General features: G+C 43.2%; 1 protein-coding gene across 6 annotated transcripts in view; it reads left to right on the top strand.

Annotated features, from left to right (window-relative positions):
* Positions 1-1,536: 1,536 nt before the first annotated feature.
* cacna2d2a (calcium channel, voltage-dependent, alpha 2/delta subunit 2a) overlaps positions 1,537-23,412 on the top strand; it is a 181,353-nt gene continuing 159,477 nt past the window's right edge. For 3 of the 6 annotated variants that reach the window (XM_058065848.1, XM_058065837.1, XM_058065829.1), the window contains exons 1-2: positions 9,455-9,944; positions 13,738-13,819. In XM_058065848.1, the coding sequence (XP_057921831.1) occupies positions 9,829-9,944; positions 13,738-13,819 (198 nt within the window). In that variant the 5' untranslated portion in view covers positions 9,455-9,828. Of the gene's footprint in view, positions 1,673-9,454; positions 9,945-13,737; positions 13,820-23,412 lie in introns of those variants that run through there. The other 3 variants (XM_058065856.1, XM_058065865.1, XM_058065870.1) reach the window with 2 other exon arrangements.

The following is a 23,412-nucleotide window of genomic DNA, read 5'->3' as shown; positions in this document are numbered from 1 at the left end:
GTGCAGGCCAAATCCTTTATCGATTACTCATTACTCGATACTCATTTAGCACCCCAACGTCTTTCCCCCAGGTCTGATGCCAATGCATCTGGGGGTTCTCTTAAGCCTTGTTTACACTTTGTCCCTCCAGTGGTACCCAATGTTGTGTGCCAATAAGAAAGTGGTAAACAGGTGTGAAGTGTGTGTAGACTGTGCACAAAGAATATTGAGAAATGATGTTGCATGCATAATTTCCTTGAAGAAGTCCTCCTTCCTCCTCCATCTTGATCTTGGAGATAATATAGACTTACATTTATTTTGCTTTGCGTGTTGTTGTGCACTAGATGTTACCTGCGCATCATTTTTGGTGACGAATTGTGTACTTTATGCATAAACCGAACACAAAGCGTGACATAAATAAATACATAAATGACACGCATTGCCACAGTGTCATTTAGTCACAGTGACCATGTCAAATACTGGTGATAATAAAATAAGAAAATCATAGCAGTGTATTTCCACAAATACAAACAGGGTTGAAAATCAATGGCCTCTGTGACACGGACAACACCACCAGCTCGCCGCATGCTCTAATGCTATAACAGATGTTCTCAGTTTAACACAGCACGGCATGCTACAAACATGCCATCATCTTGGAGCTATCCATGTGTGGCGCAGGATGACGGATGGAAGGCGGCGGAGCAAGCACGGCAACACAGACCCTGAATGATGACGGCATGAGGTGCTTGCTTCTTGGTGGTCACAATGTCAGGACAATATGAAGGAAATGCAATGGAAGAAGCTGTCGAAACATGTAAGAATATACACAAACATGACTTTATTAGGTTTGCAGTGGTGTATAGCTAACTACACTGCATGATATTAATCTAATTAAATATTAATTAAATTTTATGGTCACTCTTGTTTGCAGATAAATACACAAGTCTTGCATTAACAAATTGTGCAGATGCACCTCATGTTATGGTTGGTAATTACATAAATAATTTGTGCCTTTATTCATTCATTCATTCATTTTCTAGCGTTTAAATGTATAACCTGGACCTTTATTGTTTTTATATGTATTAAAGATATTTAAAAAATCAAACTGGATAATGAGCAACAAATGTGCCAGGAACATTTTTATAATAACCATCCATTTTCTATACCGTTTATCCTCGGTAAATAAATAATATGTTTGGAATATAAGTTAATCAACAACAAGGTAATATGATGATTGCATATGTTGGTGGTTCTGATTGTTTTATCATTAGAGAGTTTTATTTTATTGGTGTATTGTTTTGCATTCAAATAAAAATAAAATAATTTAGTGTAGATTTATGCAGATGATATTTAGCTATTACTGATGGCAAAACGAATATTCCTAAAAAAAAAAAAACTTATAAAAAATGCAAATTGATTAAATATGTGTATGAGTGCCGGGTAGATCTTCCTACTTCCTACTTTCTACTTCCTACTTCCTACTCCCCTCCTACAAGTAATCCGATTGGCCCAGACTCTCTTTAACTGGTGCGCCGTCTGACCAATCAGATGACCGGAAGCGAGCTATGCCAGTTTGTAAAAACATCTGAGGAACGTCAGTTGTGACTTTTGATCGACATTTTAATATTTTTCATCTACGAGTGCGACCAGGGAGCGTCGACGTTTTGGCAAAAGCAAACAGCCCACCGAACGAGTAAGTTAGTTAAGAGTCAAAACAACTGTTTCGACTTTTTGTTCACACACTAGCATGACAGCCATGACGTTGTTAGCTACCTTCCACCTTCTCATTATGTTAATGAGTGACACACGGGAGGTTAATAAACTAATACGAGGCTAATAAATCACGAGCTAATTAGTCATTGAGGCATGCATTTTCCAGATTTGTCCTTGAGTGTTTCAGTTCTCCAACTGACTATTAATTTGCAATTAGCTGTTATATTGTTGTCTATCAGGAACGAAGTGAAGTGCAGCGTTTCCCACGTCGTGGTCATGTGATCATACACTGATTTGATTGACTGGTGTATTGCTGGCTTTGCTTTCGGTGTGTTTGCTGTCTGATCCACCACCAGGGTACATCTTGCTTGGTTGGCCCTTTATAGTAAAAATCCAGTGTGTATGTATCAGAAAGTGTGACTGTGGAGAACAGGCTCCACAGAGTGTTATCTATTAATTCCTTCATTAAGTCCTTATCAACGGTATTAATGCCAATTAAGATGCTCTTCAATGTTAAAGGGACTATACACTTTTCACTCTGCAGTGATGCATCCGCCTCTTAGGCAGGAACAGCTACTCCGCACTGTTAAATGTGCTCTACGGCGATAATAAAGCTTACTTTTTGATTGACACTGTCAGAGAGGTTGTCGTTAACAATATGTTAATTATTGGGGTTGGTAGTGAGTGAGAGTTACTGAGATGTGTTTGTTGTAAATCCTCTAATTAGAGTGAAAGAGGATGGAGTGTTAATTGGAAGCAGTAATTGGAGAGGCGCTGTTATTTGTGATACTTGAAAATGGACTTAGTTTTTTTAAAACTTTAATCATGATTTGGAGTGCATGAGAAAGTGGAAACATGGACGGTAGTCATGCAACATGCATGACTGACTACAACCGCTCAGTAGTTCAATGCTTTTAAGGCACATGCAGAGGTAGATAAGACATAAAATAACACTATGGTCACTTTTGCACTTGTATTACCCAATATAGTTTGCATAATAATAGAAAATTACATACAAAATTACATACATTCAGTACATGTTAGCACTGACAGCATACTTGATATCGAATGTCACATCAATGTAATGCAGGAGATGCTGTCAGTCACGACTCATGCCAGTCACTGACACTCTCCGCACCGCTAACCATGCTAACACTCATCAACTTTACAGTAGCTATAGCTGACGTCATGCCCTCTACTTTAGATAGTTAGATACAAATAGATTTTAGAACAAATTCTAAGGAGTAAGCATGCAGACAGGTGCCTTGCGCATATGAAGGGTTCACAATGAAGACGTTTATGTGAATGATAATTAGTTAGTATCGACAGATCGGCATTGTGCAGGGCACGCACATGGCTTTGTGGACAGGCGCTACAGTGCAGCGGTGCATTTTGTGCCAGCGGTGTCGTGTTGTAGTCTCTCAGGGACGCTTGGGGTCAGCAAGGGAGAAGACGGATGGTGAGAGATGATGAAAAAAAAGTGGAGGTGTGCATAGAGGACTGATAGCCTGCCTTCTATGTGCTGTAAATAAAACTACGCTACTGCATTAACCAGTCATTCTTTTATTATTCAAATTTGGGAAAACATAAATATAAACCTTCGGGGTAAATACTGTAAGTTGAGCGCTCCATCAGTTAATTTTATTACCCCAGCATGATATACTGCACACAGAACACATTTGTATACTCAACTAAACGATAAATTAACTTAATGCGAGTAAGACTGATGCTTTGCTGTCTATTAGGGACGCCATGATACATGAGATTGAGTCTACAATAATGAGATGAGATTACTTTAAAGAAAAGTACAATGGAAAATATATTACAATCTAGTACTGTAATTTCAACCACTAAAAAACATGACTACAGATTTGTACATATATATTAGCCGGAATATATATATAAGCTCTTTATCATTATTTGGAAAAACACCCAACAAGCTTATCAACCTATTGGAAATCACAGGAAGTGTTACTCAATATAATGGCGTCATCTTACAAAGAGTGCTAAAATCATCACACAGCAACTAACAATCAAAAGGTAGCTAATAAAGCCACAAGACGAGTACTAATACAAGTTTAAAGTAACTATTTTACAGCTATTTTAACTTCTACCCATAATGCATAGTTTCCAGCCGTACAGTCCATTGGCAAGTGGCTGCCGTGGGTGCTTGGCTCCCTCTGGGGACTCATGAGATCCCTCTGGGGGCCTGGCAGTCAGTACTAGCGGCTTTAGTGGGTGATGGAGCCCCACAGCGATCAGAAGCTCAGCTGTATAGTGCAAACATGATGACCGGACTAAACCAGGCCTGGCTAGACAGTGACTAGGACTCCGTCTGGACTGAGTACCTATACATTTTATCATTTGAAATGCCTTTAATAAGTGTGTGAGGTATATTTAGGTCTTAAACCTGGACTGTGGTTCAACAGTCATTCAGCTTGGTCGCTTCCTGACAATGGCAATTAAAGAGAAACTGGGAAAGTTATTAGAGCTGAATGCAATCTAATAATTACAACCGTCACTTTTTTTTTTTTTTGCAAATGTTGATCTGAAACCAGTGACTAGTATAGAAACGTCAAGCTAGCTGTACGGTTTAGAGGGGAAGGGGCGAGGCATGTGTCAAAAAATCTACTTTTTCATGGCCGTCTCAATTACTTGCACTTGAAGACAAAGTACATTTGTAGGTCTGTTGGGGTATTTACCTGGGCGTCCAAAGTCAAAGGTAAGAGGAGCCCTTCCTGGGTGGCCTTGATGTCTCTTTCCTCCGCCTGTGTTTTACTCTATCCTCTTCAATCCCGGCTTTGAAGCATGCAAGAGGAAGGATATCCTGAAGACCAAAGAGGCCATTACCCAGGGGCCATTAGGCCTCTAGTAGAGCATGTCAATGAGGGCTGAGTCTTGCTTCGTTTTTCACTTGCAGCTACTTCGTTGGCTGGCTGGCGAAGTGGAGGGGAATCTCTCAGGGGGCTGATGGATGATAAAAGTATATATATACATATATATTTGTCTCGTATGAACACGCCGGCACTGCATGCGTTCCTCGCGGTAACATTTGATATAGTGCTTGTCCCACTGTTGCACGGGAGGAGGTTGCCTCATTAATTGGCGCTGTTGTTCTTTCATGCAGACTAAGAGCGAGGAGGGGGGAGGAGGGGGGGGGGGGGGTGAGTCATCATCATCAGGATGAAATGCTCTGACATTTGAGCATGAAAGTCCCAGGGTGCCTTGCGGCCCGACATTGCTGCATCGGGCATGTTTGCATCTTGCAGCCAAGGAGGATTGCAGAGTGCTGCGGTCTGACTGAGATGTTGGTTTATTTGGTCGTTGAGGTCGGCAAATAAATACCACGGACACAACTATAAGACCACCACTCATCCAATACGCGGATTTGGAAACGACTTTGTTTCCGTCTTTGGATTGTCATGGGCGGAACTTGACAACTAATTGTTAATAAGTAATTGACAGTTTATGTAATGATTATGGAACTTGGAAGTATTACATCCATGCTGCCGATGATAAATGACCTTGATTGCCGGAATCACCAGGACCATCTCCTCCTGTACTGTTATCCCTTTGAATTCAAGGGCACACTCCCCTTCTGTTTCCGCCGCGGTAGTGTACAAATCCCCTCAATGCCCCCCAACATGAGTGACGGTATATCACGCTCCTGTTCTTACAGGGAGCACTTGAGAGCGCCATTGAAGTTTACCGAGAACATCGTCAACTCTCTCTCTCTCTCTCTCAAGGGCGGCCCAGCTCTGTCGTCTGCCGTGAAAGTGACACGCTACCCCTCCTCGCTAATCAGAAATCTTAGCATTCTGCATGCTGACTAGACGAGGTTTTACAGTGTGTGTGAGGCCTCGCTTTTCTGTGTAGCGCAGCAAAATATCAGGAGAGGAGACGGCCAAGGAGGTTAGGCAAGGTGGCAAAGATGGATAAGGTAAGGGGAAGAAGGAAGATAAGCTTCCAGAGTGTGTATGTGTGACGATGGTACTGGTGACATCCCCCTCAAGGCTTGCAGAGAGAGCAAACAAGAGGTTGATTAATTTAACCTACCTCGGCATCTTAGAGGGAGCAGGAGTCTGATCCAGGAAGGAGAAACCTGTCTCCTTTTTGCTTTATTACCTGCGATCAATGGTGGATTGACAGGTTCATCACTTGAGGACCAATAAGGAGGACCTGAGGCTGCACAGGTAAGCCCTATGGTGTCGCAAGATCCTGGGATTAAAATGTGACAAAAACTAAACAAATAAATGAATTAATAACACAATAAATCGATCATAATATGGTGTGCTTCACAGGAAGTCACTGCCAAATAAATGCTGCTCTTTCAATTGAAAAGCCAGCATTTCAGGAAATGCTGCAAATGTTGCACAGACACTACAAATTGCGTGTGAGAAAAGCACATGTTGACTTTAGTGTCAGTTTGTGGGTCAGTAAAACACACCTACCCAGTCATATTTTTTCTTTGTACTTTTCTTTAAATTAATGTTAAGATTAATATTTTTGTTTTACGTATTTCGTGATTGGGTGTCACCGTTTGTGGGATCAGCAGAGTCTGACTGTATTGATCTGTGTGTTTTCACCAAACGGATCCCTTTGCCCGCACGATCGATCAGCTGTTACTGAGAACGGATCCTGTAGAAAACATTGGCGCTTGTAACATGACAGTTAAAGTACATCTGATATTATTTTTCCCCAATGACATTCTCTGTTTTTCCCCTGGTTTTGTTTATGCACATATAGAAAGAACCATGGCGAGGACAATATGCTCCCTTGTTCATTCGTTCCGACAAAGACAAAAACATTTTCCCCCAGGAATTAAATTTGCATTCATGTTTTTGTGAGGACGTCTGCGTATTTAAGTTGATCTCGTGCTATTTTGAAAAGAAAGGAGCAAGCCGAGGTGGTCGTGAGTCAGCTGAGACGCTGAATGTGAGTCAGCCTGCCATCATCAGTCTTCCATTGTTATCAGTAACGTCACCACCTGAAAGTATTACCAGTCCATCCATCAGTAATGATTGCTGTTTCTCAGCATTTACGGGATGAAAGAAAAATAATGCATAAAAAAAATTGTAACTGAATTATTTGGAGGGGATGCCGGGGAGAGAGTTACTCACTTGAGTGTTTCTCAAAAATGACTCGCTCCGGGGGGACAAAGATTTCTTTTATTCCATTTCCTGTGGAAAAAGCACAGATATGTTAGGACTGTGTTAGCAATGTGTGTTGTCTGTGTGCACAGGCAGGGGACTGCTCTTGTAGATCTTTTGCTTCTTTGAGCTCCTGCTGCTGCTGAGGGTCTTTGCTGTGAATTGTGTCCTCCCGTCCAAAACAATCCCCCACTTCCTTGTCAGCGTGGCGACAGAAATGCTGTGCGGCAAACCTGCAGAGCGCTGTGTGGCTTTCTTTTACTTTGTCGCTCTTATATACACCCTCATAGGGACGTCCTTGTTTTTTTTTCACATGCATGACTGTCTGTGACATTTGTGGTTCTGGGCAAAATGCTTTGGAAGATTTATACTTCATATATATCAGGAGTGCATGTACTTTCTCAGCAACAAAGTATAAAAAAACGCACATTTCTATAGTGGAATTCAATTGCCAAGGGAAGTTTACAAAAATGGACATCAGTTCCAGAAGGTGGATGCCCACCAGAAGGTGGAGCAACATTCCCACTAGCCTCCTGGAAACGTTGGCATCAAACATGCCCATGCCGACCTTTCAGGTAAAGAACACGAATGGTGCAGCGAATCATTGTGAAGTCCTTTTTCTAGTAAGTTACAGGTATCAAATTCACCAAGCTCCCGGTCTCATTCCACATCACTCAATTCATTGAGTATCGCAAGCCTGTCACTGCATTTAAAAATGTTAAATTATGAATATATTTTGATATATATATATATATATATATATATATATATATGCAACTGGGGCGGCACGGTGGTCTAGGGGTTAGCGCACAGACCTCACAGCTAGGAGACCAGGGTTCAATTCCACCCTCGGGCATCTCTGTGTGGAGTTTGCATGTTCTCCCCGTGCATGCGTGGGTTTTCTCCGGGTACTCCGGTTTCCTCCCACATTCCAAAAACATGCTAGGTTAATTGGTGACTCCAAATTGTCCATAGGTATGAATGTGAGTGTGAATGGTTGTTTGTCTATATGTGCCCTGTGATTGGCTGGCGACCAGTCTAGGGTGTACCCCCTTATGCCCGAAGGCAGCTGGGATGGGCTCCAGCGCCCCCCGCGACCCTCGTGAGGAAAAGCGGTAGAAAATGAATGAATATATGCAACTTATAGTCCGTTTAAATACAATAACACACATTTTCACACATTCATGATGGACCTGCCTAAACGTCTATTCGGGTTTGCAATTACCGCACGGCTCTTAAGACCATGCAGATGTCTTTTTAAAGCAAATTAATTGACACAGAGTCTATTAAAGTCGATTATTTTGAGTACACGCGGTACAAACACACAACTAATAACTGTTAGAGATGCACTGCTCTGTGGGTGGGGGCGTGTGGGGGTTGACTTCATGCTGAATTAGATCCCCTCCGTGTTTGCCCTTAAACTGAACAGTATCCGATTTGTATCCACAGGAAATGTTGTGCCAGAAAAAATATACTAACAAGCTTATGTTTATTCAGAGGATGCCGTTCACGAGAAAACAAAGAGACGTGCCCTGCCCTTCTGCAATGTTACATTTGAAGAGCCCAGCCTCAATAGCCGGTGACAGCACAGAGCCGTAGCAGAGGTAGGCCTCCTGAGTGTGCACTGAACTTCATATTAATCCATCTAAAACGCTCATCCGCTCGGCCCGCATGTGCTAATAAGTCTAACAAATGTGATTTGGAAAGCCGGCCCCGAGGTGCTGCTCTAAACGTTTACACCCCAGTTAGTGCAATATCCGCCCCTCAGGAGTCTCCGCCTCTAATGGCCAAAATAAAAATCTCCTTTTCTGTTTGTAATCTCGGAGGAGGAAGAGGATGTGGCCTGCTGGACCAGCCACTATATTGGCTGTTGGGAGGGGGCATGTCTTGGACTCTAGTGATGTGAAGCACAATCAAAACAGGAAGTGATGTGGGCTCACCTTCAATTTAAAACAAAAAGTAACATTTTTTTTTTTTAGGGATTGAGTTGAGGACACGTACAGAGAAGTTGTAGACCATAACCTGCACATTAAGCTTTCTAGATCCTCCAGATTCTGCACCTATTCATGCAGTATTTACATAGATTTTCTGTTTCTGACCCAAATGGTCTGTTTAATTTATCCCACCACGCCCACTCCACTGTGATTGGTCACATTCCCAAGCGCTCCCGAGGACTTCCGGATATGTAGGTCCATGTTTACTTTGGTCCCCTTTAAGAACATACATTTTAATTAATAATTGTTTAAGCTAAGTGCTTTTGTGGAGGCCGTTGATTTGTCGGTCAAATTATAGATATACCCCTATCAGTAATTTCAGGTACATGTCCAAACTACTGGCTTGGCAGCAGGTATTATAATATGTACACATTATTTTAGGTTAGTTGACCTTCATGATGAGCATCCCTTTGTCTGTTACGGCGCTGAGGCTACATTTCACTGCTATTTGTAAATAATGCAAGTGTCATGTACATAAATAAAGCGTTTTACTTTGTAATACAATGAAATGTAGTTCAAATGTCATCTGACATCGCCTCAAAACCGGATGGCCCCCGTGTCGTATTTTGAAAATACGTGACCGGATGTAGTACGCTCGCTGTAACGACGGACTTGACTAGTTGCTTCCGTAGGAGAGAGCGGAGAGCGAGAGAGGGAGCAAATGTGCGCGGCGGCGGCGGAGAGGGAGGGAAGACAGCCCAAATAGTCCACATCAGCAGGCGTCGGAGCATCTTCCTCATCCTCACCTCCACCGAGCGCGTCTCTGTGTGACATTCCTAACGGGAGCTGGCGGAAGTCGTCCTCAAGCCGTCCGCGCATCCATCCATCCATCCACCCTCCCAGCAGCAGCAGCAGCAGCAGCAGCAGCTCCCGGCGCGCACTTTTTTCCTCCGGAGCGTCGTTATTCTTAGCTCAGCTGCAGGGAGAGTGTCCCGTCCTCCCGGCCCTTTGGCTTATTTATCCCAGTTTTCTTGAATATTTCATGGGAAAAAATGGCGATCTGCGCCCAGTCGTACGGCATGTTGTGCCTCTTCAGCATCCAAACTGTCCTTCTCATGTGCGTGTCCACGCCGACTGCCGGGACACACCACTTCCCCCAGCACTACACGTAAGTCGTCTTAATATTTTTTTTTTTTGGAGGGGGGGTGTTGAAGCCAGGAAGTAGGACAGGTGGCCCCGGGAAGCCTGTCTCGCGTGGCCGTGCGTCGCCGCTGATGTGCGTGCATGTTCACACACGCAACTTCCGTCTGTTGGTGCTGCATTATAGATCATACACACCATGTCGCCTCTTCTCTTGTTTGGACGTGGACATTTCAACGTTTAAGAAGACGCTCCGTGGGGATTAGAGTAACACAGAGTGGCTTTATTGGGGCTCGATGTGCTGCTCTGGTTTATGAAGTCACCCACCCGTGCTGTGGAAATCATCATCATCTGCTTATTAATCAACTTAGCAACTTAAAAGCCAGCAGTTGTTTCATAGTAGAAGCACGTCATGATGCATTCAAACTCAAACAGAATTCCTGTTCAGTGCAATGTTTTCTTTTGAGGCTTGTTTTGTATTCCTTCAGGCGGGCATGTTGGAAATATAGTTCTATCTATTTCCACCATCTTTTCACCTGATGATGCCAGCTCTCCCCCGCGACCATCCTCGCATCCTCTCTAGGGCTTCAGTGTTGAGATGATCAAGGTGACTTTGAAAGCGGCGTCACTTACGTTCACCGGCGATTAACTCCAGACTACAATTTGTCGCCCCGTTTAATTGACCACCTGAGTCCCATCATAAATTTATATAAAAAAAAAAGCTCCACAGGGTAATCATTGCTACGTTTTCAAAATAATTGCAGCGTATGTTAATTAGGTGATCTCCATGGTGGTTGTGATCCATGTTGGTAGTATTGTTTACAAGAGATCATCTTGCTTGTACGTTTTCAATCGTTCCGTCGTTAGATTTGATGGATCCCTGGAGGCAAATGAAAGGGAATGACAGTAATAAGGCGGGCTGGGATATGGGATTTGATTATAAGATGTGCTTTTAAGCGGCCCCCGTTGGGCTACTTTTGGTCTGATTCTAGCTGGGTGGCGATGAGAGCTAGGTGGCGATGACCTTACGTCAGGTGTTGCTCTGAGACACGGATCGGAGGTCCTGGACACGCGTGCTTCAATTCTGCTTAATGTGCTAATTATTTACATGCGATCTCATCGTGTCTTTGAAGGCAGACATGTTTGTCCACTTCTTTGTTGATTTATTTCAATGGTACCGATTTAGAAAAAACGACTGTTAGCATCAGTAATTAAGACCATTCATTCATTCATTCATTTTCTACCGCTTTTTCCTCACAAGGGTCGCGGGGGGTGCTGGAGCCTATCCCAGCTGTCTTCGGGCGTAAGGCGGGGTACACCCTGGACTGGTCGCCAGCCAATCACAGGGCACATATAGACAAACAACCATTCACACTCACATTCGTACCTATGGACAATTTGGAGTCGCTAATTAACCTAGCATGTTTTTGGAATGTGGGAGGAAACCGGAGTACCCGGAGAAAACCCACGCATGCACGGGGAGAACATGCAAACTCCACGCAGAGATGCCCGAGGGTGGGATTGAACCCTGGTCTCCTAGCTGTGAGGTCTACGCACTAACCCCTAGACCACCGTGCCGTAATTAAGACCATTTGTTTTCAAATCCACTTCAGTTGCACAATATTGATGTCAGTATGACCAGCCAATGACGGGGGGGGGGTTGTCAGTCAGTGGCCCAGTCGTCTGGATCAAGTCAAGTCTTTATGATGTCCTTGTGCCCCCGACCAAAGCTAGCTCTGCTAGGGCCAGCCTCTGATGTCGCAGACCTCTTCGATTCAGCCCATTGACTCGCCTCTCTTGTCTGCGGTAGAAATCTGACATTTAAAAGTGACATTTGTCCCTGTAATTTGTGTATTACGGTGTTGTCTTGTCTGGAAAAGGTTGACACCAGTTGGCTGCAAACTTGATTCATCTGATACCTACACTCTTTTTTTTTTTTTTTTTTTTTCCTCCAAAAACCATTTTCATTTCAGCTCATGTCCAGGTTGCCTGCTGCTTTTAAATCATCTTGTGAGCGTCTCAATCCATTAAGTAATTTGTTACTTGCTGCGAGATACGAACTGCGTTTGATCTCCTAATTCCACATTTGGCCTCATCTGATGGAGATCAGCTTCCCTGCTAAGCGTGCGGTTCTTTCTGACCCGAGCAGTTTTAATGCAGAGTTGCTTGATCGCAGCCAGTCCAGCCGGTGCTGACCAGATGTAGGCATGTATTGTCGTAGGGAAGAGGGTGGTGGTGGTGGGTGCCGATGGCTAACTCGAGCATTAGGAGATAAGAAGGTCAAGGGACCTTCGGTGTTGGGGCGGCAAACACTTAGCTAGGCTGCATACCAGAAAAACTGCAGTATTCTCTAATGTGGTGGAGCAGCTTGAGAACACAATAAAGATTTTTATAAAAATTTCCTATGCTGAGACGGAACAGAAAAGTACAGTAGTGTCCCAAACAATGGGACATCATTTGGCAGTAAGCCTGCAACGATAATCAATAAATCAATTAACCGCTCATAAAAACAAAGTTGATCATTTTGCCGACCTCGATATATTGACGTGTGTGTGTGTTTGTTTTCCTCCTTTCTCTCTAAAAAACAGGCTGCATGTGTGTGTGTCTCAACACCTGGGCGTGTTGGTTTGATAGCAGAATGAAGGGAATGAGTGAACCCTCCTCTCGGTCTCTCCCAGTGGGGAGAGGCGGGGCGCTACAATGCAACACCCTTTCACTTATATTGTGAACACGATTTCGTCAAGTAGACTTCAGTTGTTTATGATCACGTTAAACATAGTTTTGTCAGTGCTGCTTGGATTTTTGTATTTATTTTTGTTTTGTATTATGGTGGCTGAGTGGTTAGCATGTTGACTCAATAAAAATCAGAAATGTGATTATTTTTATGTAATTTTTTAATATTCATATTTATTTACAAAAAAACAAACTTTCTTTTCTGATGAAAGATGAGTCTAATCTTTCTTTTGGTATATACCATGTTTATATATTGCATACAATATTCTGTTTACCTTAAGAAATCAGTCAGGCTGCACGGTGTTCAAGTGGTTAGCGCGCAGACCTCATCTCTGTGTGGCGTTTGCATGTTCTCCCCGTGCATGCGTGGGTTTTCTCCGGGTACTCCGGTTTCCTCCCACATTCCAAAAACATGCTAGGTTAATTGGCGACTCCAAATTGTCCATAGGTATGAATGTGAGTGTGAATGGTTGTTTGTCTGTATGTGCCCTGTGATTGGCTGGGGGTGGAATTGAACCCAGGTCTCCTAGCTGTGTGGCCTGAGCACTAACCACTCATCACCGTGCAGCCCATTCCAAAAACATGCTAGGTTAATTGGCGACTCCAAATTGTCCATAGGTATGAATGTGAGTGTGAATGGTTGTTTGTCTATATGTGCCCTGTGATTGGCTGGCCACCAGCACCCCAGCGACCCTTGTGTGGATAAGCGGTAGAAAATAATGAATGAATGAATTAAAGAAATCAGTCAGAATCGTCAGAAATGGCCGTTTTGGTTTTTTTTAATGGCTGGGATTGAATAAGTTAAAATGGTGACTGGTTTTCTCGCTCTGTATGCGCTTTAAAATGTCATTTTTGGTGTGAATACCACCGTGGAGCCTCCATTAATTCTACAAGGCATGTTGAAAGAACCGTTTGCCATTTACTGGACCTGCCACCAAGGCAATCGCCCCTGAAGCAGACACGCTTTGGCTGGAATGTAGCCTTCCGCGTCCTCCCTCGCTTGCCTAAAGCGAGCAAATGCAAGTATGATGTGCTCAGGTGATAATGTGAGTTGATGCATGTTGAAAATGTCCCGTCTTCCTTCCCAGAATGATTCACTGGGCCGGACGCATCGAGAAGGAGCTGGAAAAAGTTCTGCAGCACGTCACCGGGACTCAGCAAATGAGATTGGTGAGTTGACATCACACTTGGCACCGTGCATTATTAAACGTGGATATCTATGCATGTGTGGAAGGCATGCTGGTGTTTTGTATCAATGTACTTTTTATCTCCTAACGTGAGCACCAGGATAGGAAACAGTGTTAGTATTTCAGTCAATATGGCTTCCTTCCTGCATGTGTTGCGTGTGGAATGTGGCTGGGTCATGACTGACACGGTTTCAATATATATATAAATATGTTTTTTTTTTATTGTGCTGCCAGCCTGAGATACACACTTCATTATTGCTATGTGAGTGAGTGGGCTTCATTCAGCCGGCGTGGGTGCCTGTGGCGTCCTGAATGTGAGCCGTACCAGTGCTTAGCGTGGTGGCGACATTGATGGGTCGCAGCGAGGAGGCAAGGGAGTTGACAGGAGTAAAGGTTAATGGCCATTACTGGATGTCGGTGCGAGATAAAGGCAATTTGAGAATTCAGTGTCACCGAACACTCATGGCAGCTTGTCTGCATCGACCCGTCATTTGTCCACTTGTTACATTTATACACATTTTTTTTGGTAAATATATTAATATTTAAGCCAGCACATTATAATGCTAGTAAGTGGGAATATATTCAATTCTGTTTTGACTTCTATACTACCTTTTTTTGTACTGACAATGCCAACCACACAATTTTGACACTCAATTCCTGAGGCGAGATGATATTATTGATATGATATTATTATTTTTAGTCCAAAATATGGTAATGGTAATGGTTTTATTTCATTTGAACATTCATCAGATTACAATTTAGTGCATCCCATAATCAGTTCCCAGTTCCACATGTCCAAAAGGAGTAGGAAGAAGCAAAGCTTATTAAATCCTACCCCTCCATCTGGTACTTTTACAATCAGTAACTGTTACATTTGTTCACTTCCTGCTTTCCAGATATAAATATTCATATTTAAGGAAATGCTGTGTGTTCTTGGCCCAAATGAAGCATTTTGAAGTATACAAATGTACTAATTGCAGTAAAATGCAAGTACAACTTACGGCAATACAAGACCTTAATGAACTGTAGTCCACACATCCAGCTAGATCTCAACTGTCCAACTCCAGGAGACGTTTATTGATGCATGAGTTTTATTACGTCAAAAATGGTTTAATGTCTGTGATTATATATACTATAAGGTGACTATAGGGGTGTTATTTCATGTCTAAAGGGCTCTCATAAACATTGTATTTACAAAGTCATAAACTGGTGTTGTATGCTCCAACTACCAAAATATTACAATTGGTAATACTGAATCCTACTTGGCTCAAATTGACTTTATATTTCACGGCACAGCAGCACCAACGATGCAATAGCGCGATCAACATTTTAAAGCGCATGCAGATGTCGATAGGTATAGCTGTTGTGACTGTTGTAACCACTTCAAATGCAGCCACGGACTAATTGTGGAGGAAGTGAAAACTACATCAGGAGGTTCAGGCAATACAGTCGTCCCTCGTTTATTGCGGTGTACTGGTTCCAGACCTGACTGTGATAAGTGAATTTCCATGAAGTAATATTAATAAGTATTAATAAACTGAAGATTTGTTTATAAAGGGATGCACGGCGGTCGAGTGGTTAGTGCGCATACCTCACAGCTAGGAGACCCGAGTTCAATCCCACCCTCGGCCATCTCTGTGTGGAGTTTGCATGTTCTCCCCGTGCATGCGTGGGTTTTCTCCGGGTGTCCATAGGTATGAATGTGAGTGTGAATGGTTGTTTGTCTATATGTGCCCTGTGATTGGCTGGCCACCAGTCCAGGGTCTACCCTGCCTCTCGCCGAAGACAGCTGGGATAGGCTCCAGCACCAAGCGGTAGAAAATGAATGAATGAATATTTATAAAGAAAACCTATTAGAGCTCTCTTGACATGAAATAACACCCCTATGGCCTCTTTTAGACTCCTATTATATTTAGTTTATGACATTGGGATCACTGCAGGGGTGTGTCCATCACATTACCGATGCCTAGTGACCCCAACACTGCATACAATGTATCCTTCAATATTTTTTGACTAAAAGTAGGCCATATTCAACCACGAAACAGCCGTTATTTGTTAATTATTCTTTGCAAATGGGCGATATAATGAGTGAGCGATGTTCCAAGCACGATATAGCGAGGGACATATACACAACAGCGCTCGGGAATGCTTGAGTTTTGTGTGACCTCAGAGGCTTATTTAGGTTGAAGTCTTTTAGGACGTCCCTCACTGTCAGATTAATTTGTGTTGAAGTCATTATGTTTTTAACTATTTGCCAAGCAGGGAGAGCAGCCGAGAGAGAGACATGTATGCTTGTATGTTATCTCTGGACTGCTAGGAGTAAAGTCGGGATGTAAAGCAGTGATCCCGAGCTTAATGGGAACCAAAGCCGAGATGCTGATGGGAAGTTAAAAGTGGATTTAGTCTCATTTACACTACAAGTGTTTGAGGTTTTTTTTTCCTCTGTGGGCTCAACCCAACGAGTCACGACGGTTCCAACGCCGACCCAGTGATATCTTGCGTTGGGTGTCCGTACGGGCGTGTGTTTGTGTGTGTTTGCACACGTGCGCGGTGCATGTGTCAAGACATTTATCACGGCCTTAAACTGGAGTCTTCACAGGGTGTGCTAAATGGCCCAGCATGCTTAGAAAAGCCATTTTCTAAATGGATGCCTCTCTATATGTGTGTCTGATAGAAATCCCGGCAGGCCACACTGGCTGCTAACTAGATCGCTTCCCTGTTTTCCAATTTCTCTTCTTCACGTACAGACAAAATTGTGGTAATTGTGTGCAAATTGTATTGTGAGTTGTTCTAACGTGGCGCGAGGAGGATGGCTAGTGTTTATATACCGCTGTTGACATCTTTTTAGTCAAGAGAAGCAAGTGGGTGGCCATAATATATTTAAGTTAATAAAGACACAGATTGTATTTTTACAAAGATTAGATCTGCCCTCCGTTACACTGTTGTGATATTTTTCATCATCAGCAACAATTATGTACTTGATGTATTCTCTTAGGGGCCATTCGTGTTTCCACTCTGTTGTTTATCTTTTTGCCATACTCCAGTGCACTCGCACACAAACACACATGTTTAAACAGATCCACAGCGTGGCACGCACCGGGGGAATGATGCCAGACTCTTCTGCTATCAGTCCCAATTTTGGGACATTTTCACCATCGTCTGCAATCCTTGGATTGGATACTTTATTCATCTCCAAGAGAAATTCACAATTTGAGACATAAATGCACGTCTGTCTCTTTTTTGTGTGTTATAAAGATATAACAACAGCTAAAAAGAGGCAGGTGAGAATGCATGTAATCAGGCCTATGAAGCTTTCTGGAAAAATCTCTCAAAAACCTCAAACAATGCTCAATTTTTGTAATATGGCCGGCTAGCTTCACCACGCATCGTATCGAAAAATGAACGCTAGGTGTAGCATTCGTTTTTATTTTATTTAAAATGACCCAAATAGGGTAAGTATTATGTTATCATGAATATACCTGTTACTACATGCTCTCAGCATGGATATAATACCTTTTTGGAGGTGTTTTAATGGCGGTCCTAATAAGCAGAATAGGTGTGTCCCATTACATGCATTGATTACCTGCCTCTTTTTTAGCTGTTTTTGTATCTTTACAATGCACAGCATTGTGGATATGATGGGCACATTACCAAAATGCACTGAGGAGAGTGGGCGACCGTTGCGTTGTAGGAGGAAGGGTTTTTTTTAGAGTCAGTATATGGACAGAAAAAATACTTTCTTTGACAATTAAGATGATTTGTGTTTTATATTTGGTGTCCGAGGCATAAAGAAGGATAGAATGATAGAGGAGATGGTTGAGGATGGCTACGTTCTTAAGGAGAGCACATGGATGCCGTTTATAGTTCTTTATCCTCCCCATTATTCCGCCTGCCGTTGTTTGATGTGCTACAGTGTGCGGTGATGAGAGGCGGCATCGGACGCCGCCATTGTTTCCACATCCTCAGGCTTCCTCCCAGCAGTTTTAATAGACACACGTGTGCAACACAGCTCCGACACCCACGCTCTCACACATGATGTCGTATGTAACATGCCATCTTTACATGGCTGCATTGTTGGTGAGGAATATGCACATCATAATTAGCGCTTGGTTGTTATCATTTTATGTAGTAGTAGCATTTTACGACTAGCTTTTGGATTAGGAATTTAACGCTAGCTTTAAAGATGGTTCTGAATGTTCGGTTTCAGAGAATATTTTGGTTTCAGTAGTCTGGAAGAACGCCAGAGTGCTTGGGACCAATCACAGCAGAGTGGGCGTGCCCGGAGGCGGGACATGTGTGGAATAAAGGAAATACAGCTAGATTAGGTGCAGATTCTGGAAGCTCTAGAAAGCTTTCTGTGCGGGTTATCACATGTAGATGCTCTATAGGAGGCCGCAACTCAATACAAAGGGCGGGAAATGACCATAATGGGTCCCGTTTAGACACAAAATAACACTCCATAGCCGCTCGGTTACTCTTTGTTTACATCACATTGCGCAAGCTACGGGATCACTAGCATAGCGATTAAGCCATGGAGCTAACTAGTTAGCCTCTCCAATGTACTACTTCTGAACTGAAGTGGTTCAAACAGCTCAAAACATACCACTTCCACACAGAATGAGAGGATAACTTTTTTTGTCAGCTGGTCTCTGCGAGCTAAGTTGCCAGTCTCTCTGCAGTGTAAAAGATAATGTCTCATAACATTACTGATATCCAACCTGTCGTTTGATATTTGCGGATTAATAATAGACCTAATAATAGTACATAATAATAGTACAATGACTACGTCACATGATATCAAAGAGTTGTTTCTTTAGTGTTGTTTATGAAAAGATATAATAATTCACATTTGTGACATACTGCACATATTGTGCTATACTGTATCATACTATGACCTACCTCAGGTGACCTCATTCATCCCGTGAAAAAGACAGCTGCGGCATACGAGGACGGCTTCTCCAGTCCCTAAATATGAGAAGAGCGTAATCAAGGTGAAACCCCTCCTTCCAGTCTGCATGCGGAAAATTAGTCAGCCCCTCCTCTGTAGCCGCCTCTTGTGCTGTTTGCATCCCTTGATTACTGCAACCTGGAGAGTGACGCACATCCATATCAATATACGCACACACACACACACACACACGTGGAAGCGGGGCGGGGGCGTATAGCACTTGGTTTGGATGGAGATGAATGTTTAATTTCATCGACATTTTGTGCTGTGGCATCACATGCCCTTCACGTGTGGATCGTTGCTGGCCGTAGGATTTAAAAAACAAATGCCATGAAAATGTGCTCTTTGTGTATGTGTGTGTGTGTGTGTGTTTTTATGTGTGTATGTGAAGGTCTGTGGAAGTCTCCAAAGCTAAGAGATATCTCCAAAGTGCACGGCTGGATTTTCCCGCTATCGCTGACGAGAGAAACTTCCAATAATGCCGGCCGTTAAAAGCCTCTCCTTTTCGATGCGGATCCATCAGAAGATGGTGACGTGAGGTTAAGATGGGTGCCATTTGTTTCTTGATTGAATGACTCCGTTTACAGGAAGAGTCCATCTCTCCTCCACCTCCTCCTCCTCCTTCTTCTCTCTCCTTCCGCTGTGAGAAGTTACCTTTAAAGGGTAGGGGGCGAGCTGGAGAGCGTGTGAGCATAGGCCTCTACTCCCTTCTGCTCCCCTTCAGCCTTCTCCTTGGCTGTTACACAACAGGAACTTATATCTGGCTGAGTGTCTCCTTGTGTAAAAAAAAAAAACCAAAACAAAACATACAGCTTAGAGCAGACCTGTCACGATAATAATTCGATTAATGGCACGATAAATAAAAACATAGTTTGCTGGCCCGGATAAATTGACATGCATTGCATAGGTGTTTGATTTCCTGCTGTCTCTCCGCCACACAGGCTGTATGAGAAGAGGTCTCACTCTGCATCTGTTTGTGCACGTTGGTTCTACAGATGAAGTGAATCCTCCTGTCAGTCGCTCAGTATTTTTGTCTCAGTAGGCGGAGGCGGGGCTGGTAGTGAGCGCGTACACACAGCTGCAAGTTAGCAAGCAAATATTCCTCGTCTCCGGCCTCCAAACAGGCTGTTCACTCCGTGCATTGGTTTTGTTCCATAGGACAACTGCATGGAATTCAATTAGGAGTTTTTCATTGTACTTTTCTAAAAAACTTTTCCAGAAATTAATTAAATAATAAATATGTCAAAATAAATGTAGTCAAAACATATTGAAATACATACGATATGTACAATACTGGTCACTAGGAAGCAGTAACGACACAAACCATTAAGACCTTAACACTAAAGTCATTGGATAGAGTGAAATAAAAGTTCTCCTCCTATCCTGTGTGGAAGTGGTAGCTAGATAGCTAGCACTAAGTCCCTGCAACATAAGGACTGCAATGTGGTGCAAACAATAAATAATAGGAGCGTAAAGGTGGCTATAGGGGTGTTATTTCAAGTCCACAGGGCTCTAATAATGTATTTTCTATAACATTCTTAACATTGCATCCTATATTGTGGAAATCCATTTAATGCTGTCGGATCTGGAACCAGTAAACATTATGAAAAGTTGATTGTGTATATTGGGGGTTCATGTTTTACCGAATTATTTACTTTTGCTGAGTTAGCTGTGCTAACCAGCTGTAATTATGTCATAAAACAGATTGAATAGCACCCATCGAGCTCTTCACTAGCACGAGTTACTGTATCATCAGGGTCGTGAGATCCTAGCTACGGTCTAATGGCAAAGCCTGTTGGTTTTGTTTGGGACCCCTGTTTGGGACCCAGAACCCCCCCAGTTCGCGTGCCAGTTTTAGCCTTCACCGCAAAACACGGCCCAAAACAAGTGGACACGAGAGGCACATAAAAACCAGCGGCGAGCTGAGCGTTAAGCAGCGTGAGAGTTGGTCAGCGCCATTACTCCCAGCTTCACATCCCCCCCCCCAGGCTGACAGGAGAACACGAGGGTACACAAAAACACACACTATTTATTCTTGGGCCCTTTTTATTGGTTTTGTGACACGGGCGAAGGTTACAAGGATTCCACAGCAGTGTTTATATGAATGCATCTATCTGCAGGGTGCAGATATCCCCGGCTCGGCATGAGAGACAGTTTCTTGAAATGACTATCTTTTTGGAATATGGGTATAGAAAACCAAGATTATGTAGACGCGCCGCCCTTTCTCCATTTTCCTATCGCGCTCACTTTTTAATCGACTGCCGGTATTTTTCCCGGCATGCAGACTGGAAGACTTTACAATCCCCATCCCGTTATACTAGGGGGGTTAGTGGGTCAGTTCATTTTATTTAACAAACAAATGTCATTAATGTAGCACACAGTTTGCATGTTCTCCCCGTGCATGCATGGGTTTTCTCCGGGTACTCCGGTTTCCTCCCACATTCCAAAAACATGGAATGTTTGGCGACTTTGGCGAAATTGTCTGTAGGTATGAATGTGAGTGTGAATGGTTGTTTGTCTACATGTGCCCTGTGATTGGCCAGCCACCAGTCCAGGGTGTATCCCGCCTCTCGCCCGAAGACAGCTGGGATAGGCTCTAGCACCCCCAGCGACCCTCATAAGTAGTACAAAATGAATGACTGAATTATATATTTTGAACTATATTGAAAAAAATCACAATTACCATTGTGTAACATCAAGAGCGTAAATCGTGTAACTTGAATCGAACCCTTGCCCGAAGACAGCTGGGATAGGCTCCAGCACCCCCTGTGACCCTGGTGAGGATAAGCGATAGAAAATGAATGAATGAATATCACATTATATCAAATGACACATATCAGATATTATATATGATCTGCAGCATCGGAATGATGAACACATTGTTGCTATACCAACTACTGTTCCTTAATTAGCATAATTTGTTTTGAATATAAATAATCATTGAGTGAACATTTAAATCATACGCTCTTCACAGAAGAAGGGCTCAAATATGACAGTCGCATTCATTAAAGATGTCTTTTTTGGCCCAGATGTTAATACAAATGTGACGCATGAAATCTCTCTGGCCAAAAATGTGCCTTTTCAATCTGGAAGCAAAATGAAAATGTTACATAAACCAAAACGCATGCGAGAATAAGCATGGCGCACACCAGGGAGTACATTTGTAACGCAGCAATTGTAGTTGTGGAGCATAAATCCCATCAAGCTAAAGGAGCCCTGGGAGAAGGGCCAGAGGCGAAGATGAGAGTGAGTCCAGCTCCGAGCCAAAGTAGCTTGTGGAGACAGAAAAATGACTTTCCTATATATTTTTTTTTTGACAAAGAGCGAGACATAATGCAGAAAGAAGAGGAAAAAGTGCAAGCTGGAGAATTGAAAAGATGTAGGTAGCTCAGTCCTCGCTGCCTACATGATCAAACGCTTTTCTCGGGCTTCCACAGCGTTTTAAAAACCACCCACCGCCGAGGCAAGCCAATTAAACTTATTCACAAGTGTGACCAATCAATCCCAGACTGGCGCAGGTGGGGGAGGAAGAGAAGAAGAGGACAAAACCTCAGAGACTTTGGTGCACCAGAAACTCTTTGCAGAGGCAGACGCACACAGCCATTTAAAAAATAGGTAAACACATTTGGGCTCACAACAGACAAGAGGAGCGTGGCATCCACTTCTTCACAAATAAAACACTTCACACCTGGGAATGTTGGGGCATTGCACCGTCACCCACTCCAGGAAGTCACAAAAGACTCATCGTGTGCTTTCTAGTGAGGATATAGCAAAGAAAACTGATGGATATTAAACCTAAATATATCAGGATATGAGTTCTGGTCTCCACCCTCGGCCATCTCCCAGGTGGAGTTTGCATGTTCCCCCCCGTGCATGCGTGGGTTTTCTCCGGGTACTCCGGTTTCCTCCCACATTCCAAAAACATGCTAGGTTAATTAGCGACTCCAAATTGTCCATAGGTATGAATGTGAGTGTGAATGGTTGCATGGAGACTGGCTACTGAGCCAGCAGAGCCCAGTCGACATGCCATGGCTGATTGAAAAAAAAAAATGTTATCCTCCCATTCAGTGTGGAAGTGGTAAGTTTTGGGCTTATTTGTCCTTTTTCCCCGTTACGTTTGAAGCAATTTAAGTTTAAAATAAGTACATTGGAGAGGGCAGTACGGCGGATGAGTGTTAAACGCGCAGGCCACACAGCTAGGAGACCAGAGTTCAATCCCACCCTCGGCCATCTCTGAGTTTGCATGTTCTCCCCGTGCATGCGTGGGTTTTCTCCGGGTACTCCGGTGTGTCCTCCCACATTCCAAAAACATGCTAGGTTAATTAGCGACTCCAAATTGTCCATAGGTATGAATGTGAGTGTGAATGGTTGTTTGTCTATATGTGCCCTGTGATTGGCTGGCCACCAGTCCAGGGTGTACCCCGCCTCTCTCCCCAAGACAGCTGGGATAGGCTCCAGGATAAGCGTCAGAAAATGGCTAACTAGTTAGCTCAGCCATGGAGACTGGCTACTGAGCCAACAGAGCCCAGTCGACATGCCATGGCTGAGAGCGATTGTAAAAAAAAAAAAAAAAAAAGGTTCTCCTCCCATTTAGTGTGGAAGTGGTAAGTTTTTGACTTATTTGTCCT

This window comes from Doryrhamphus excisus, chromosome 1 (assembly GCF_030265055.1).
Source record: "Doryrhamphus excisus isolate RoL2022-K1 chromosome 1, RoL_Dexc_1.0, whole genome shotgun sequence".
NCBI classification, from domain to species: Eukaryota; Metazoa; Chordata; class Actinopteri; order Syngnathiformes; family Syngnathidae; genus Doryrhamphus; species Doryrhamphus excisus.
This window is presented reverse-complemented; position numbering and strand designations above follow the sequence as displayed.